At 44.5% G+C, this 20,391-nt stretch overlaps 1 protein-coding gene across 2 annotated transcripts in view; it reads right to left on the bottom strand.

Annotated features, from left to right (window-relative positions):
* The window catches only part of UST (uronyl 2-sulfotransferase), a 317,706-nt gene that overhangs the window by 32,765 nt on the left and 264,550 nt on the right, over positions 1 to 20,391 (bottom strand). For both annotated transcript variants that reach the window (XM_027551796.1, XM_027551795.1), the window contains exons 6-7: positions 18,958 to 19,055; positions 16,759 to 16,916 (exon numbers count right to left, since the gene is read on the bottom strand). In XM_027551796.1, coding sequence (XP_027407597.1) covers positions 16,759 to 16,916; positions 18,958 to 19,055 — 256 coding nt within the window. The remainder of the gene's footprint in view (positions 1 to 16,758; positions 16,917 to 18,957; positions 19,056 to 20,391) is intronic.

The raw sequence follows: 20,391 nt of genomic DNA, 5'->3' as shown, positions 1-20,391 counted from the left end.
AAAGCCTGCACAGCAATGAAGACCCAGTACAGTCAGAAATAAAAACATAAAAAATTTTAAAGCAACTTAAGTTTTTTTATATAGCTAATGTTTGAATTACTCAAATTGCAAAGGTTCAGGGCTACATGAAAAAGAGAACAGTGGCAAAATTTTGCTCTTGCTCCATCTAGCCTTCAGGGTTGGGGATTGAAGAAATGTAACATCTGGCCACCAAGCCTAGGCACTCCTGGTATCTGTCCCAGAAACACTCAGTAACTGCTTTATCTGGTGTTCCCAAAACTGCGGGGGAGGAGGGACGGGGGGGGGGGGGGGGGGGGGGGGGGGGGGGGCGGGGGTCGGCCTTCAGAAAGGAGGGAAGGGTGGGAGGAGAGCCAGGCATCCCCTATGATAGCATTCTACAGCCAGTGCTGTGGGGGTTCAGAAAGGTAGCAGCCATGCGCCAGTCTTCAAGAAGCCTCTGCAGAGTTAATGCCCAAAGGATAATGCCTCTACTTCATACAATGCAATACAATGCAAATGACCTAGGAGGAGCAAGCCCTGCCTGAAGGGGCCATGGTGATACTTGCTTCTTTTAAAAACATTTTGTACTAATTTGTATTGGAATTTAGTTGCTTTACAGTGTTGAGTTAGTTTCTACTATAAGGCAGAACGAATCAGCCACACCTATGCATATATCCTCTCCCCTGTGGACAGTTTCTTCTTGTTTCACCTCTGCTCATTATCCCCCTTCCCACAGTCCTCTTTTTTTCTGATCATGAAAGTGGAAGCGGCCACAAAGCTGGCGGAAGAACACAAGGCTTGGAGTCCGACGAGCTCTGCCTCTCCCCAGCTGTGAGACCTCAGATCCAGTCCTTAGGCATCTGGGTGCGTTTTCTCCTCTGGGGATTTGGATAATGATATCTAATTTGCTGCCCTTCTGTGATGATTAGGAAGATACATGGAAAGCACAGAGCAGTGTTGGGACGTGCTACTCGGCGGCATCTGTGACACATGTGTGTTACGGCAAAGTGAGACAAGACAGGAAAGTCGAGAGGAACAAATGAAAACTACCAAAACCACACAAACACAGTTAAATGGCTATTTGTTGGTTTTGTTTTCTTTCTAGTTTGTTCTTCTAAGCATGTTGCATGTGTACTAAAGACACATATTGTACAATATAAATACAATAGTGCATCTGATTTTTCACTCATTGTTCAGAATGAATAGTTACTCAAAATAAAATTCCAATAGCCTCATCATATGTCATTGCATTATTGTAAAGTCACTTATTTAACTTTCTCCAAATGTTAGATAATTCTTTTCCTCCCAATTCCTTCACCCAACCAAGAAAAACAATCTGGTGTATTGGATGTGTGCCTGTGTGTGTTAAGTCATTTCCATTGTGTTTGACTTTGCGACCCCATGGACTCTAGCCCTCCAGGGTCCTCTGTCCATGGGATTCTCCAGGCAAGAATAATGGAGTGGGTTGCTATTTCGTCCTTCAGGGGATTTTTTCAAGCCAGAGATTGAACTCTTATGTCTCCTGCATTGGTAGGCAGGCTCTGTACCACTAGTGCCACCTGGGGAGCCCAGTGGGTGGCTCGTCTTTGTTCAAACCCAGATCTTGCTACTTGCTGGTTGCTTTGAACATGGACAGATCTTATTACCAATGAGTCTCCAGGTCTTCATCTGGAAATGGGATGGAGATTTCTATTTGTATTAGTTTCCTAGGACTGTCATAAAGTTACCATAAACTGCTAATCCTCAGACAATTCGAGGGAAGATGTTTCCCTCCTTCTAATTTCTGACTATCCCTGCTGACAATCTTTGGCATTCTATGACTTGCGGCAACATAATTCCACTCTCTGCCTCTGTCTTCAAATGGCCTTCTTCCCTGTGTCTCTGAATCTTTCTCTCCTTATAACGAAACCAGCCAATGGATTGAGGGTGCATCCTAGTCCAATATGACCTCATCTTAATGTGATTATATCTGCAAAGACCCTATTTCCCAAATGAGGTCACGTTCAGACACACGGGTTTAGGACCTAACGTATTTTCAGGGGACACAATTTAACCTACCACTCTGCCTAACCAGGTGATGAGGAATAAGCGAGTCAACATAAGTCTAAGTATTCTGCTTGCTGGAAAAGTGCTATCCTTCTGTGGATCTCCCGGTGGCTCAGTGGTAAAGAATCTGCCTGTAAAGCAGGAGACACAGGAGAGGCAGGTTGGATGCCTGAGTCAGGAGGGTCCCCTGGAGGAGGAAATTGCAACCCACTCCAGTATTCTTGTCTGGAGAATCCCACAGACAGAGGAGCCTTGGCGGGCTAGTCTGTGGGGTGGCAAAGAGTCAGACATGACTGAGCATGCATGTGGTGTGAATCATGACTTTTTTTTTAAGGTTTTGGTCAAGGCACCAGTCTAGGAGAGCAGAGTCTCCACGCATCACACTTCCTTGAGTTTGGGTGTTTGGTCGTTGCTGTGGAACACCAGTTTGAGCTTTGAAGCCAAGAAGGCTAAATCACATGCAAAAATCATGGGGCCTCATAAGCCCCAAATGCCTTAAGACTGGGCTTGTCAATTGGACGACCTTTCAGCTGGCTAACCTGGGCAGTCCAAGCTGGTGGGAGAATCCACAACCTTGCTTCTCAAAAGCTCTCTGAATTCTTCCCACTGTTGTCCATCTCAGATTGATGCTTTTGTCAACCATAACAAAAATGAGTTGTTTAAAAAATAACCAGGGACCTCCCGGGTGGTTCAGCGGTAAAGAATCCACCTGCCAATGCAGTGGAGAAGGATTCCATCCCTGGTCTGGGAAGATCCCACAACTAAGCCTGTGTGCCACAGCTACTGAGCCCACGTATCCTAGAGCTTGTGGTCTGCAACAAGAGAAGCCACTGCAGTGAGAAGCCTGTGCCCCAAAACTACAGAGCAGTCCCCCTCATTGCAGCTAGAGAAAGACCACACACAACAACGAAGACCCAGCACAGCCCAAAATCAAATAAATAAATTAACTAAATAATCAGAGCCATGCGAAATTACCATCTAAGTTTCTAAAGTCTTACTCTCAGTTTCTGCCTTATCTCCTCATGGACTAGTAGCAAGCAGCTTATGAGCTGGCATGGCTCCTTGGACCGCATTTTGAGAAGCAGTGCTTATCCAGGGCCAGGGAAGACTTGGGGGCCTCACTGCAGCAAAGTCCTTCTCCCAGGCCTCCAAGGAGTGGGGAGGGGAGGTGGGCTAAAGGATTCCTAGCCTCCAGCCCCATTCCGGGGGTCATGGCTGGCTGGGGAGAACAAACACACCCCCCACACCTGAGTCTCAGTGTTTTCTTTGAGTTTGTTTTCCCACTGACTTACTTTCCTTTCAGTCTGGGCTTTAAAAACAGCCTTCTGAGTGAATGCAGGAGATCCCAGCAGTCCCCACACCACGGCTCATATGGAATGCATTTAGAGAAGGGAAAAAACTCGAACGGAGTGGTTATACGACGTTGAACTGGCTTGGACATGGCGTGGCTGGAATTTCAGAGCTGGCTTTTGTTTGCATTCGTCATGAAACATTTGTTATATGAGCTGCTGCTACTGCTACTAAAGCAGCTGCTGCCGAGAAACCCTCTCAATGGCTGCTTTTTCTCCCGGACATGGGCCGACTGTCAGCGTTCACGGACCAGGGCCCCGGACTTCCCAGGCTTGTGATACCTTTGCCGTGATCCCTGCATTAGGTTAGGGGAATGACACGTGACAGCACTTGAAACGGTGGCGTGTGTTTCTGTCAAGTTACATAGGACTGGTGTCTTTGGATGGTTGAGTCCTGCCTCTGATCAGGAGAGCATCTTTTTTTTATCAACTCATAATTTACATTCTCTCCCATTAAATAAATCTCCAATATGGATGGCTCTGATCTGTCTTCCAGATGATTTTTAAAAAAATATATAGTAGTTTGGAGCTTCATCATAGCAAATATCATTCAGTTAAAAAAAAAAAATAAGAGGGGTTTAACTAGTAATCCAGTACTTTGGCCACCTCATGCGAAGAGTTGACTCATTGGAAAAGACTCTGATGCTGGGAGGGATTGGGGGCAGGAGGAGAAGGGGACGACAGAGGATGAGATGGCTGGATGGCATCACTGACTCGATGGACGTGAGTCTGAGTGAACTCCGGGAGTTGGTGATGGACAGGGAGGCCTGGCGTGCTGTGATTCATGGGGTCACAAAGAGTAGGACACGACTGAGCGACTGAACTGAACTGAACTAGTAATCTACCATTAAGGGATCTTGTTTTTGTTTGTTTGTTTTGTTTTTGGAATTTCACCAGGACTATAATCCCAGGGTACCGATGATGAAGGCAGTGCTACAGAAGCCTGAGTCACATCACAGCTATGCAGATGTCACATGAAAGAAACAGGTATAATAGATCTAGCTACGCGCTCTAAACACAAAACTGGTATTAGAATCTTAAAGTTCAGGAAATTAGCACATGCCCAGCTAAATGCAGTAGGCTGACCACAGGCCTTCAATGCCTCTCCTCTGAAAATCTTCACCCAAGTGACAGTAAAGGATAATAATTTTAGAAAAAGATTGCTGGATCACAAGGACAAAGAACTGGAGAAGGGTTTCAATGGAAGACAGCCCTTAACCAACTTCTGGAAGATGGACAGTGGTTGGAGGAATGCATTGGATGTAGCAGAGCAGAGTAAATGCACTGGAGTGTTGGCAGTGGGGGAGGAGGGACATACATCAAGAGGGTCAACTCACCCTGCACAACCCCAGAGAGACAGAGAGGTAGCACCAGGCAGCCTAGATGGAAAAACTGAGGATGAGACAGGTACCCTGCCTATGGAGGAGCTGGGCCCTAAATTCCCTCCACACCTTCATGCAGTCAGGTATCTCATCGTGGGTCTTCCCCCATTCTCCATGGCCTGTGGACAGGCAGTCTTAGGATTAGTCACCAAAGAATTTGGGGAGAGGCTCCAGACTGGTTTGCTACCCCAGAGGGGAGAGAGGAGAGCATGGACTAAACAGCACAGTGAAGCGAACGGTGCCTGAACATGGACCTTCAGCCCCTGTTCCCACATCAGCAACCAGACATACGTCCTAGCCTCCTAATCCCACCTCACCTCCCATCCCCCAGGTGGATGTTTGGGGAATGCTGCAGTAGGGAAACTGAATAAACTCCAAAGAAAAAAAAACCTAAAATCACTAACAAATGTTTCCCAGAAAAACCTGATGGCTGCTTGATCATCCCCAGTGGGTCCATTAGTTGATAAGTCTGCCCTATTGCGCAGCTCACTTTCAGTGAGCTCTTGTGTCTCACCCTCAAATCTGAATTTTGGAAAAGACCACCAGGGGAAAGACTTTGGACTGAAAAAGAGATGCCCAAACCAACCAAGGGCTTCCAAGGTGGCACTATTGGTAAAGAATCCACCTACCAATGCAGGAGATATAAGAGACACATGGGTTCAATCCCTGGGAAGATCCCCGGGAAGATCCCCTGGAGAAGGAAATGGCAACCCACTCCAGTATTCTCGCCTGGAGAATCTCATGGATAGAGGAGCCTGATGGGCTACAGTCTGTGCGTGTGTGTGTGAGTTGCTCAGTCATCTCTGACTCTTTGCAACCCTATGGACTGTAGCCCACCAGGCTCCTTTGTCCATGGAATTCTCCAGGCAAGAATACTGGAGTGGGTTGCCATTTCCTTCTCTGCTACAGTCTGTAGGGTAAAAAAAGTCAGACATGAGTGAAGCAACTGAGCAAGCATGCAATCAACCAAAACAGTAAAGGAGTATGGAGCAAATAGCGATAACGTAAGAAAGTGATGAAAACACTTTTTAAAAATTTCTGTAATTTTCAGAGATTTAAGGTGGATTGTATTCGGTAAACAAGAACAAGATAGTATGCAAAAAGAAGAAAAAAAGATTAACAAAGAGTTCTTGAAAAAGAGAAAATTTAACAGAATGACTGGAATACAAATTGAGGAACTCATCCAGAGAGAAAAAGTTGATGAGATGGAAATTAAAAGAGGAAAAAATAATAAAGCACATAGAGAGGCTGCATCTAGAAGATCCAATATCTGACCAACAGCATTCCAAAGCTGAAATACAGGAAATAGTACTGATAAAATCATGCAGTAAATAATGCAGAAGTAAAACAAGAAAATTTCCCAGAAATGAAAAAAACATGTGTTTTAAGCTTAAATGTATCTGTTGACTACTCAGCACACTGAGGCACACTGTTGTCAATTTTCATGAAAGGAATAAAAATAACACTCCAGAGAGACAGAGAGAATGAGAAAGTGAGAAACAGATGTGGGAAATGGAATGTATATGTGAGGGAATGCATGACAAACCAAACTGGCAATCAAACGAGATACTAAAACACTGAGCTTTTCAGATATGCAACGACTCAAAGAATTTACCACTTCCCATGCCTCTTTTATCAGGAACCAACTTGGGAACATCTTGGATTAAATGGAGTTATTAAGTCAAGAAATAGAATTTGAGGGAGTCGGGAGACCAGGGATGCAATACATTCTGTAAAATGGTAAAGGGAAGTTGCAGCTGTGCAGGAAGCTTCTGAGTAATCAGCCCAGATCAAAGCGAAGTCAGACCTCTGGGTGGGAAAGAGGGGAGTGGTCCTGGGATGCGCGAGCAGGAATAGAATGGATGTACTTATTTGAAGTAATATTGAAAAAAATCAAAAGTAATATTGATACAACAGATCTAATGGCACCCATGAAAACTTTGACAGGTATAAATAAACCTAGGCAAATAAAAAAATCCAAGGCAATAATCAGTTGTAAGGAAAATAATAAGTCATGCAAGAAATGAATTGAGATGATTGTGTACTACTTGGATCAATGTCCAACAAATATATTTAGTCATAGTAATGTAAATAAGGAATATGTATGGAAAATGTGGATATAGCCATATTATGTACATAGTGGGGGAAGGAAGTAGAGGTAAGTGTGCTGGAATAAGAGAACTAAATAATGTTGCAAATAAATAAATCAAGACAATAACACAACAAAAACAAAACAAGCCTGTGCATACTAGTTATAATTAGTGTGGCGGTTGTCAGAAAAAGCAGCTACTTGTGCTGAACGTGTTTACTTCTTCAAAACCAGACTTTGCAGTGGAAAGGGTTGAAATAGGAAACAATCGCTTTTCATTATATATCCTTGAATACTATTGGATTTTTAACTCTATGCATGTACTACTTTAATATGGGGCTTCCCAGGTGGCTCAGTGGGTAAAGACTCTGCCTGCCAGTGCAGGAGACATAAGAGACATGGGTTTGATCCCTGGATTGGGAAGATGCCCTGAAGGAGGAAATGGCAACCCACTCCAGTATTCTTGCCTGGAGAACCCCATGGACACAGGAGCCTGGGAGGCGACAGTCCATGGGGTTGCAAAGAGTCGGACGTGACTGAAGCAGCTGAGTGTGCACACACTGCTGTAATATATCAAGTATAGTTAAAAAACAGGGAGGTAAAATTCTAGGAAAACGTGTTTTGCAAAGTAGCTCCAGTAGTGTCTGGCTATGACAAGCCAAGAGAAGTACTTAGAAGCATATTGTAAAAACAGGAGAGGCGATGCTTCAGAGCATCTGAAGCTCCCACGCAGCAAGCAAAATGTCCCTACTCTCATTAGGGGGAAATTAGACTAGATTTCTCTGTGGGCTTGTGGACAGTGAAATGAATGTGCTTAATACAGCTCACAAGGAACCACTAAAAACTGCAGGGTTTGAACACAGGTACACTTGCAGTTTTTCACTGTGTTCTTTTCAAAGTCCAACACCATTTACAACATGTGAGAATTTAGGATATTATATGTTGATAAAAATGTCTGAGATAGTAAAAAAAAATACAGATCAGGAAATGATATTTTTATTTGAACAAGATTAGCTGAACAAAAATAGAAGTTGCCATTGTAAAGTGTTGAGTCATGCTAAATGGGTAAGGATTGAACTTCTCTCAGTGTGGGGGGTACATATTATAAGCAAAGACTGTCAGCGAGGCAAGATCATGACTCAGGGACACAAAGACAGTTCTGGAAGTCTCTGTCTAAGGCTCTTTCCACATCACCACGTTAGGCACCAGGGCAGGTATGGGTCTTGGAAGTTTGGGCACAAAAGCACAGGAAATTCACAGGGTCTTTTATAAAAAGATCAACTTTCACCCTCTGGGGTCAGGTCTCTAATCTTCTTGGCCCAGGCTCTAGGAGGATCTCAGCTTTGCTGAGTTACCAGGAAAGTCCAAAAGTTGAAATTTGTGGTGACTAATTCCACCCTCAGTAGCATTCTTACTCAATGCAAAGCATATTACTGTCAAGTTCAACTCAAAACTGCTCAAAGTAGAAATGATTAAATTCGCAAGAAGAAGAAATTCACCTCTAAACACAGAAGAATGCTGGTACCTCCACCACACACTCAGATATTATTAGCCAGCTTTTTGTCTGGGGAAATAAATCATAAGAGAGAAAACTGCACAAATTGCACACCCCATGCCTGGCCACACTGTGGGAGGCATCCAGGGTTCTCCAGAGGATGAGGTTGGGACCTAGAAGGGATCAATTTCCCAGGGTACATGGGGTGGGAGGTGGGGACTAGGGGAAAATTCTGAAGGGATGATCCCAAGAGCTCCCAGTGAGGAAGGCCAGAGGTATCGTCAGGGGACACAGCCAGCTCACCCTTGAGTCAGAGACTGGCTGCCAACAGGAGGGGAGTCCATGCTGGTGGGCAGAGAGGGGAACTTAGGGATCAGAGAGGAAAGTAGGTTGTATCTGGAGAGTTTGTGTGACCCCCCCCCCACCCCCGCCACACCGTGGGAACAGTGCAGGGCTGACTGAAGCCAATGGATACCCTAGGCCTAGACAGTGGCTAGATCTTGGGTGGGAAACCAGAAATGAAGCCAAGAGGAATAACCCAGCCCTCGGGACTCAGGAACCTGGCAGTATCCTTTTAGAAAGTGAGGGATCCTTGGGAGGTGGTCAGACGTGGCAGAGGGCATGGAACCTGGGGGGCTGGGGGTGGGGGTGACGCATGGCCCTCTGGCAACTGTGGCTTGGCCACTGGTTCTGGGATTGGTGTGAGTGACTCAGCTCCAGGTTGTACTGCATAGAGGTCTAAGGCCGCCGGCATTTTTCCTGCCTTGGGCAGGACTGACTTAGCAGCAGGGTGACTGAGCTGTGAAGAATGGAGGACTCAGATCCAAGAGGTAAGGTCAGTAGGCAAGGGCCGAGGTGGGCTGGGATGCCCCTCGTGCTCCCGCACTTGGGACTCCTATGCCTTCACACCCGCACTCACATTTTTTCTGCACTCATATTTTTTCTTCGTAACCTGCCTACTTCCACGTCCGCCAGGTGAACAGCTATGCACCCTTCAAGGCCGGGCACAAGTATCTTCAACAGGAGGTGTCCCTCCAGCCCTGTTTGTGATGATGCTCAGTCCAGACGTGGTTTTCTTTATCTTTACACAGCTGTTCCCCAGGACTGGAGTGCATTACAGACACTTAAACATTTGCTCAAAGTGTTTGTTGAATTTTTCTAGTATTTTCAGATTATATCTGATATTTAAATATTATCCTTCACAGAAGAGGACTATTGGGGGAAAGTTAAATTACTGCAAAATCAGACCATATGTTGAATAGAGATAATCTATAGATTTTGTTATCAAGCTTTTACCTTTAAGTGCAATACATAAGGGTGCTTGCATGCGTGCACGCTAAGTTGCTTTAGTCGTGTCCAACTCTGTGCAACCCCATGGACTGCAGCCTGTCAGGGTCCTCTGTCCATGGGATTCTCCAGACAAGAATACTGGAGTGGGATTCCAGGCCCTCCTTCAGGATAACGGTGCTTAATACCCTGTATTATGCTTATGACATAATGGTGCTTAATGCTCTGCATTAGTGATTGAATATGAAGCATCTTTGGAGGGTCATAGGTTCACGGAGTTAGTGGTGTTTCTGGGGACAGAAGCTTGAATGTCTTTGGTCACTTGGGACTTGATAACTGTGGGCAAGCTATTCCACTCCTCCACTGTCAGCTTCCTTGTTTAGAAAATGAGACAAAGACTAACTGTCTTTCTCAACTTCAGAGGATTCGTGTAAGAATTGAGCGAGATCATCTATATGGAAGTACTTTATAAATGGCAAATTGATATGCAAATTGCTATTGTTTAGGAACTGTTGCTGATGTTCTGACGCAAGATTAGTCACTGAAATACCACTGCTGCTTACCAAGTGATTTAGCAGTTTGAACATGAATTGATGTACACACACACACAGACAATGTGGTACCAACATGATTAGAACATGACTGGTGAAAACCAGATCTTTATGGAGAACACTGATGGTAGATGAACCAATAACAGAGTAGGGTCCTATTTTTATGAACAATAATTGAGTTTTTAAAACAACTTCAGTGGTGCCTGTAGATGGTTGGAATTTCTCTCAACCATTCTGTGAGGTTCCAGAATGTTTGGGGGTTTTGTCATAGAGTAAATGGAATATGGTTCAGCGGTAGAAAGTCTACTTGTAGTGCAGGAAATTCAGGTTCGCCTGCTGGGTTGAGAGGATCCCCCCAAGAAAGGAAATGGCAACCCACTCCAGTATTCTTTCCTGGGAAATCCCATGGACAGAGGAGCCTGACCGGCTACAGTCCATGGGGCTGCAAAAGAGTCAGAAATGACTGAGCAACTGAGCAACAACAACAACAAAAGAAATAAGAAGTAGGAAATAAAAGATGAAAAACAGCATGTTTAATCCAATTATTACAGAATGATGGATGACTTTTATAAAACCAAGGAAATCAACCCTGGAAGAATTGATGCTGAAGCTGAAGTTCCAAAACTTTGGCCACCTGATGTGAAGAGCTGATTTATGGAAAAGACCCTGTTGCTGGGAAAGACTGAAGGCAAAAGGAGAAGAGGGTGGCCGAGGATGAGATGGTCAGATAGCGTCACCAACCGAATGGCATGAATCTGAGTAAACTCCAAGAGATAGTGAAGGCCACGGAAGCCTGGCGTGCTGCAGTCCATGGGGTCACAAAGAATCAGACAGGACTTTGAGATGAACAACAAACAATAAATGTTTTTAACCCACACAAACTTATTTGACTGTAAACCACCTCCCACTTCCTGAGCCCATCAGCTGTCATACAATGCACTTTGGACTACTGCAATCAATTGTACTTGGAATGCTTTTGGTATGATCCCATTTTTAGGCCCCAAATTGGGCATAATTGTACATCTGCCTCCAAGCATTCTGTAAAGGCCTCTCTGCAGATGGAAACTCTTAGAAAGCCGCAGGCATTTCCTTGAAAAAAATGGAGAGAGCCTGCCATCTGCTGGACAAAGTTTGTCATAGCGTTCTGATTATGTAATTCTGCATATGGAAAAAAAAGGTTTTTCAAGACCTGAATCTTAGGGTCCTAGTTAAAATGAAAACGTCATTCACAATTAAATCATTGAACACCTATATTATATCTACTAAATAAAATGATACAGAACAGTCTGAAAGATTCAACATTCGGCTCAAGTTAATGGTAATTGGCTCTGGTCACATCTCAACAGTCGGTTTCATTTAAAGTTGAAATTTTAATGTCCTGATATTCCTGATAAGTGTTCAGGCATAAAAATAGATTATTTTTAAAAATCCCCAGTGACTTGAATGGTATACGTTTTTCAGTCCCTGAGCATGTCACTGTAGTAATATTTCTACTAAACTTATTCCCCTATGATTATTTAAGAATAAGGTATTGGCCAGAATATAATTGTTCCTCTCCCTCCTTCTCTCTCTTCTATTTCTTTCTTTCACACTGAAGTTACAGAAAGAGAGTGGAAGCCCTAGTTCCTCCCAGACACAGGCCCTGTCTCTCTCCTGTAAGGAGAGGCTTGGCAGGCTAAGAGTTAAGTTTTGAACACTTATCATCTGTTGGGGTTTCCCTGGTGGTTCAGATGGTAAAGAATCTGCTTGCAGTGCAGGAGACCCGGGTTTGACCCCTGGGTTGGAAAGATCGCCTGGAGAAGGGAATGGCAACCCACTCCAGTATTCTTCCCTGGAGAATTACATGGACAGAGGAACCTGGTGGGCTACAGTTCATGGGGTCGCAAAGAGTTGGTCACAGCTGGGGACTGACACTATTATACGTTAAGCTCTGGGCTAAGGGTTTTACAAGGATTTGATCAGGTGCATCTCACCACAACCTTCTGACATAGACAGTATTGTTTAGTTAAGTTGCTCAGTCGTGTCTGACTCTTTGCGACCCTGTGGACTGTAGCCCACCAGGCTCCCCCATCCATGGGATTCTCCAGGCAAGAATACTGGAGTGGGTTGCCATTTCCTTTTCCAGGGGATCTTCCCAACCTAGGGATCGAACCCAGGTCTCCCGCATTTCAGGCAGATGCTTTAACCTCTGAGCCACCAGGGTTTCCCAGACAGTATTGTTCACGGGTCTTAAATAGATGGGGAAGCTGATGGGTAGAGGAGTCACACCTTACCTCTGGTTGTCTGCTTAGGTGGAGGATGGACTTTAACACCCAGGCTGTCTACTCTAGAGACTGTGGTCTAATCATTGTGGTAGCCTGTCTCCCTGACAGAAATCCATATGGTGTGAGAGAGAGGGGTGGACAGCATGACCGGAGAGTGAATTGGGATCCCTGTCTTAGGGAAGGACAGATTCTGAATGAACAACACTGAAGCCTGGGCTCACCATGTCCTCTAGGTGGCGACAGCCTCCATAACTATACCTCGGAATTGAGGAGGCAGTGAGACTGCGGAGGATGGTGTTTTTTTTCAGGGGAAAAGCACTCCCTGATAGCTCAGTTGGTAAAGAATCCGCCTGCAATACAGGAGACCCCGGTTGATTCCTGGGTCAGGAAGATTCGCTGGACAAGGGATAGGCTATCCACTCCAGTATTCTTGGACTTCCCTTGTGGCTTAGCTTGTGACTTTCACTTTCACTCTATAATTGTATTAACCAACAGAAGGTAGAAAGAGGTGCCTTAAAACATTCCATGTAATACCTTAGTATCATAATAATAGATCCAATAGATCCTAGCGATCAACCACCCAAAGTTGCATTTGCTCTGGGTCCTATGGGCAGAAGTCAAGTGAAAGTCACTCAGTCATGTCTGACTCTTTGTGACCCCGGGGACTATACAGCCCATGGAACTCTCCAGGCCAGAATACTGGAGTGGGTAGCCTTTCCCTTCTCCAGGGGATCTTCCCAACCCAGGGATCGAACCCAGGTCTCCCATATTGCAGGTGGATTCTTTACCAGCTGAGCCACCAGGGAAGCCCACTGCAAGGGCAGAACCACTGCATAAAGAGAACTCCCAACTCAGTGTTCTTTCCTTAAAGAATAACTGTTTTTTAAAACTAGCCAGTTTTAATTTTGTATGTTAATACCCTCAGATTTGAATGCTGCAAAGCCAATAAAACTCCAACCTTACATTGCTATACTCTTAATAGGAGTCTACCATTCATACCTAGTTAAAAAATATTTAAAATTTTCTTCTATTTATCATCATCACTGGGCTTCCCAGGTGGTGCTAGTGGTGAAAGAACCCACCTGCCAATGCAGGAGACATAGAGATGTGGGTTCAGTCCCTGGGTCAGGAAGATCCCCTGGAGGAGGGCACAGCAACCCACTCCGGTATTCTTGCCTGGAGAATCCCAAGGACAGAGAAGCCTGGAGGGCTACAGTCCACGTGGTCGCAAACAGTTGGACATGACTGAAGCGGCTTAGCACAGCACATCATCGTTTATAAAAATATTCAAGTGTAAACAGTTTTTTTCTTTTAGAAACATGACAAAGCACTTGATTTATGAATGAACTTAAACCCTCAAAGTTAGTAAGGAAGCCATTTGTTTGGAATCACACATATTTTCCTTTATAGTAGTTGGTGGCCAGACTCACAAGGACAGTCCGCAAAAATCTAGGACTTCTCTACTGTGGCTCCAATGTTTACATTCGTAAAGGAAGCAAATTGAAGATGAATACTCATGTAATGCTAGTAAAGGAAAGTATTTAAAATACAAGAGAAAAGGATTGGACACCTGAGCTTTCAAGTCCTCCGGGAGGAGGAAGGTTGTGAGTTAAAGTCAGGTCCTACAGTTTCACATCTGGATGCTAGACCGGGCTATTGAAGTGGAACAGCTGGGTTACTAACTAGGTCAAGGGCATCTATGAGGGATGCTAATAAAAGAACTGTTCTTATCACAGATATTCACTTATTTCCTGCCTTTAATTATTTTACTTATTTACTTTGGCCTTTAACACCACTGTGATTTTACCTCCTAAAGGAACTATGACTAAGAAAAATATTGATACCTCACAGCATGTCCGTTTTTAAGAGCTAAGGTGGAAAAGCATTCATGACCAGTTAACCCTTGTGGCTCAGGAAGTGTAAACTGTGGCCTTTCTGCTCACATTTTGGTGAATGACCATGAATCTTAGTCTCTTCAATTCTTTGAGCTGGCTCCAAGCCTCTCAGTTTTGAAAGGTAAGGAATGAGCAAATGTAATTGAAATCGATCAATAAAAAATGAGACTGTATAATTTAATGACAGGAAGTTGCTCTTACCCAGTAACTCTATTTTGGCTTCGGTTCTCCCAATTCAAATTCACATCCAGGTTGGGCAGAGTTTACTGAGTCCTTGCTCCAAGGTACTCCCTCTGCCTCACAAATGCCCTTGGGCTGGTGAGAAATACTTGAGCATGTACTCTTGGTTACCCATCAGGAGAAAACTTTCATTTTTATTCCATCTTGAGTACCTATTATCATCAAGTTCTTCTGAGATATGCTTAATTGGGTCTCCACAGAATGCAAACATTAATATCAAATATATTCTTTAAAACTTTATGAAGACTAAATTTCTCAAAGACTAAATTTTTGGTATGGAACAAATTTACTCATCAGCATAACTTCTTAGTGGAAATGAATGGGTGGGGTGCACAAACAGTTGAGATATTATTTAGGGAAGTTCTTAGCTTCTCTAAATGGTGGGTGATTGGAACCCTTAGTACTGATTGGAAAGAATTAATGACTACCTTTCCGATCTAGAATAAGTGATGGCCCATTTGACTAGCAGACGTTATTTTTACCAGCTCCTCAATTATTGTTATTTCAATAACTTCAGCAGCAAGACTGGCCTAAATACTCTTCATCTTGCTGGAAGGGGATTACAAATAGTCTACACAGACCTGAATTTTTAAATAAAATAAGACAAGCAGCAAAGAAAAATGGCCAGTGGAGTGTTTGCATTTTAATCCAACTTCACGGTCAGTTTAATCTACAGAGTTTTAAGAGTCTCAGACTTCGGTGTTTCTGTTCTCTATCCCCTAGTCTACTCAGTTATAAAATTCTTGTATAAAGTACAAGAGCAGCTATTTTAGCGTGCCGCAATCTGTGAGTTTAGACTGAAAAGGCCCAGGGGAACTGGTTCTGGTGTGAATGATCAAGTGGCCTCCGTTAACCTATCTGACACCAGCTCACGGGTTTGTGGCCGTGAGAAGACAATGCGGGGGTCTTGTCCTTGCAGAGGCTCAAATGCTCGAGAAGCTGGAGGGCGTGGACGCTCATTTTCCATCCCCTGCCTCTGGGGAGGTGGCCACTCTTCAGGGCATGGCAACGGTGGAGCTGCTGGGCCTTCAGTGTTACCATAGATAAACCTCACAGAAGGTGCCCAAGGAGAACACAAAACCCAGGGGAAGTGTTGAAAGGGCAAAGGAGGGCCCTATTTAAAAAACTGACCATTCAGAGCTTGTTACACTTCTAGCTCTCCCAACCGTACTTCCTGCTTCGGAGACACATGTGCAGAGCACACCTTGAGGTCCTTGATGTAAGTACGTGGGAATTGTTCTCTGAATAAGACAGTTGGGAGACCAAGGCAGTCACCTTCCGCCAACCAGTCCCTGGTGGTGGTAGGGCCGCCTACCACCTACCAACCATGAAACAGAAGTCAGGGACCCTGTAGACAAGACCAGTTCACCCGGGCATCAGTACCTGCTCATGATGTAGTGCGTGGTCTCTGCCTGGCTGTCGGGCATGTGGGGCAGAGGCTGTACTGGGGGAGCCCTTCCCCTGGGCTTTATTTCCACAAGGCAGAATAACACCTCCCAATTCAGAACAACCAAACAATAAATACATTAGTGATTAGGCAGTGTTGTGGCAGCAGTAGATTAAGAAGAACAGGGCAGAAACAATGTTGTTTGTCATTTTCTTGAGATAAAATTATAATAAGAGAAATACACGATGGGCTTCTCAAAGTAATCACATTTACAGCGACACCACGGGCAACCCTTGTAATCGCTCTGCTGCATTCTCGCTTCTATTTGGAAACCACTGCATTTGTTAGAGGAAAATCATGACTGTATTCTCAGTGTGCCACTTCATCTGTTCTATGTGCTAGGATTCACTTTTGTTAAATGGACATAGAGCCAGAGATAGCACATCAGACGATGGCTCCCTCCCATTTTCCCACCCTCCCATCCACGGAAGCCCCAGCAACACGTTCAGGACAACGCTGACGGGGATGTTGCCAATTTCATTTTCCAGAGGGAGAAATGGAAGCATTAGGCCTTGAAAACATTGTGAGTTTATGTTTGGCCCCGACGCTCAAGGCTTTGGGATCTGTTATCTCGTGGTTCTAACCTTGCTTTGAAGCCAGGGGAACCTCCCTTCACTAACAGAGGAGGTGATTCCATGTCTTTATTTCCTGAGTTTCCTTTTCAAAGTGAGTCACCCTCAGAACAGAGAAGAACTGCTTACAGACGGAGTTACCTGGGTCTTTGTAGATACTGAGCACACCCTTGAAGTAATGAGGTAAAAATCTTTCCAGTAAAAGCAGCACGTCTTCCAACTCTTCGAGAATCCCCACAAGCAGGAAGTTTTCATTCACGTTCAGTTTTGCTCTTTCAAGGGCCCATTCACCAGGCTCCCTTTATGGATAGAAAAATGATTTTTAAATCGAAGGTTGGTTTTCAAATGCAGCAACAACATGCTGGAAGTTTCTCCTTTCTCCTACCTGCCCCCATTCACAAAAGTCCAAACCCCACTTCCTTCCGGGACCAGCCCAGATGCAGCATCTCCAGCCGTGGTCCAACTGGCCTCTGCCCACCATCTCTCCTCCAGCATCATCGCCCCTGTATAGTGCCAGGCCTGGGGCTCTTGAGCTTAGTGAGCCCCAAATAAATGTTTGTTACATGGGCCTAGGCAGCTAGATATCAACAAATGCTGATTAGAATGGCTTATTTATTTATTGGCCACACTGCACAGCATGTGTTCCCTCACCAGGGATCGAACGCATGCCCCCTGCACTGGAAGCACAGAGTCTTAACCACTGAACCACCGGGGGCGTCCCTAGAATGACTTTTTAATAGAAGGATCAAACGGAATCCATAAAGTGAGAAGTTTAGACATAGGAAACTTACTGATATTGATTTCTGTAGAAATCAAAATAGGTGTCAGGTCATGACTGCTAATCATCTTATTCTTTTGAGAAATTTAAAGACAAACTTTTAAAATTATTATTACAGAAGGGAAACAGCCTAATTTGCATTCGTAAGGCAGCTCTCTGAGCCCACAACACTGTAAGGAGCCCAGCCTGCAGATCTCAGGAACTAGGCTCCAGGCCTGACTGGTTTTTACCATCCGGGGGAATTTGGGAAGCCAGGATTATTTTTTGAAAAATTTTAAACAATCCTTATTTAGCGCAAATAATTGTTGTCAAGGTGGGAGAAGGTGACATTTTGAAAGTGTTCTGACGATCATCACGCATGGACCAAGATAAAGCATAAGTCCTTGTCCCAAGGCTGGGAAATATACAATTTAGAAAGTACTTTAAGGAGTTACAATCATGTTTCTCGGAATAAATATGTTCATTGTGTCAGAAAGGGAGACATCGGGCCCCAGATCTTCCCAGGATCTGAAGCCCTGACCCTGAAGCAGAAGGCATGTATTACAGGGGGTGGGTGGCTGAGGGAGGCCTCCTGAACTCAGGAGTTTATGGTGAAGCCGACACGTCTAGCCCCAGAATTCTGACCATAAACAAAGCGGTAAATTCAGCAAAACGTCGGTAATAACTAAGCAGCAACCACAGTGTCAGCAAAAAGTACAATGAATAAATAAACTGCAACTTGAGACAGCTGTGTGTCCCCTGCTCCCAACCCCCGGTCTCTTTAGACCTTCTAATCAACCTCTCCTTTGGAGGGAAATGTCACTTCTGGCATCTGGGTTTATTTTCCACCAAGCAAAGATAATATTCATCATTACCACCATTTCTTCTGGAGGCCACACACGTCTAGTGTACAGTGAATTTCCAGTGTAGCTGGATCAGAACTACCTGGGGAGGGGGTCACAGTAGCCTGGACCCCGTCTCAGAGACTGGGATTAGGTGGGGATTCCTAAGAAGTTCCCCAGGGATGCAGAGGAGGTGGGTGGACCACATAAAGTGTCTGAATAAGTCACCTTATAGAGAAGGGTCTGGCATCCAAATAAGGCTGAGGAGTGATCACTAAAAGTACTTTCTTCTTCTCTAAGTGTCTCAGGAGAGAGACACTCGAATTTTCCAAGTGAGCATCCCTGTTTTGACCCAGTTAGACACACCACACCTGCAAGGACACCCATCAGTGAAGCTGTCACTGCAGAGGAGCAGGCTGGGTGCACCCCCCTGGGTTTTACTATCTCATGAGCTGGGTAGTGACAGGTGTATGTTAAGAATGAAGAAGAGTTTGATTGGCATTTCAGTTACACAGCTTTAGGGGTGGTCCCCAAGGCCCCCTCTAGATCTTGCTTTGTTAATTTCCTTATTTATAAGACATTCAGAGTCTCAAATGTGATCTTGAGAGATTAGCAATAAACATTAACTGAATTCCAGAAGGTAGGGAGACTGGGGTCACAGAAGGTGCCTGAGAGCCAGCTGGTGGGATTCCTACCATCGTCGTCCACGTAAGCATGTCATGAGCCTGTTTCGGTCTTTACCTGCATCTGGGGTGCTGTCCACAGAAATACGGAATGATGTAAAATAACCTGGGGTTGGAACACTCGGGGTAGTTTTCAAGAATACACTCATTGATGTCCTAGAAGAGAAAACACGGCAGTGAGAAGGCTGGTGGTCTCTTCAGGGCTCTGCCAAGCATCAAGAGGGTAAGCAAAATTGGTACTTCAATGACATGGAAACGCTTTGAGAAGATGTAGAAAACTGATGAGGTTCGTGGGAAGATTTGCTTTTTTTGCCTCGCACCAGCCTGCTCCACCGGGCAGGTGCACACGTGGTCCCAGCGTTTCAGAGAATGTTTGTTCTGTTGAGGTAACTGAACTTTTGTGTTTCCCTGTGGCCTGAAGTCTCTGCCTAGATCACAAGCGTCTTGGAGCAGTCCTGCTGGCTGTGGCTAGTTGAGGCCCCAGCAGTTATGAGAAACTGGAAAGTATATAGTGGGCATTTAACAAATATTTGTTGAATGGATTCAGTATGATTTAATTCTTAGTTCATCCAGACTTCATCAGAGATCCCTATATAGCCAACCCTGTAGAAATGCGTTTCCCTGTGTATCCACATGTCCAAATAATACTTGTTGTTATTCAGTTGCTAAGTCGTGTCTGACTCTTTGCAACCCCTGACCCCATGGACTGTAGCCCCCCAGGCTCCTCTGTCCATGGAATTTCCCAAACAAGAATACTGGAGTGGGAGATCTTTCTCCGGGGGATCTTTCCCACACAGGGATTGAATCTACATCTCCTGCTTGGCAAGTGGATTCTTTACCACTGAGCCGCATGGGAAGCCCATAACAAATGCTTAAGTATTGAACATAGTCACATAAAGCGTTTGTAAATTTTGGAGTGGCTGTAAAACCATTTCTAATGTTATATTAGGTTAGAAAGTGGATGTTTGCCTACAGACATTCTCTCACTTTCAAAGGCAACAGTTGCCATTCCCAGATAGCAAATTTGTAATTTCCGGACAGAAAATTTCTTTTCTATGAGGCTGAACGTACGGTCTTTGTCGGCATTACTGGAGCTTACAGTGGCTTGATGTGAGATGAAAAAGAGGGCTAAAAATCCACTTTCATTAAGGCAGATTACATTGAATACCCCACATAAGACATGTCTGTGGAGAAGGAAATGGCAACCCACTCCAGTACTCTTGCCTGGAAAATCCCATGGATGGAGGAACCTGGTAGGATATAGTTCATGGGGTCACAAAGAGTCGGACACGACTGAGTGAAAAAAAAAAAAAAAAAGATATGTCTGGTTATTAGGTATTTCTAAGGAGAAAAGATAACCCAATTTACAAACAAACCAAACAGCTGTGGGATGCTTTTCAGAAATATTACTGGCAAGGCGGATTAAGAGCGGTCCCATGGCCAAAGGAGTTTATAAGTCAGTTGAAACCACTGAATCTGATATGATTTGTGC

Source organism: Bos indicus x Bos taurus, chromosome 9 (assembly GCF_003369695.1).
Source record: "Bos indicus x Bos taurus breed Angus x Brahman F1 hybrid chromosome 9, Bos_hybrid_MaternalHap_v2.0, whole genome shotgun sequence".
Lineage (NCBI taxonomy): Eukaryota > Metazoa > Chordata > Mammalia > Artiodactyla > Bovidae > Bos > Bos indicus x Bos taurus.
This window is presented reverse-complemented; position numbering and strand designations above follow the sequence as displayed.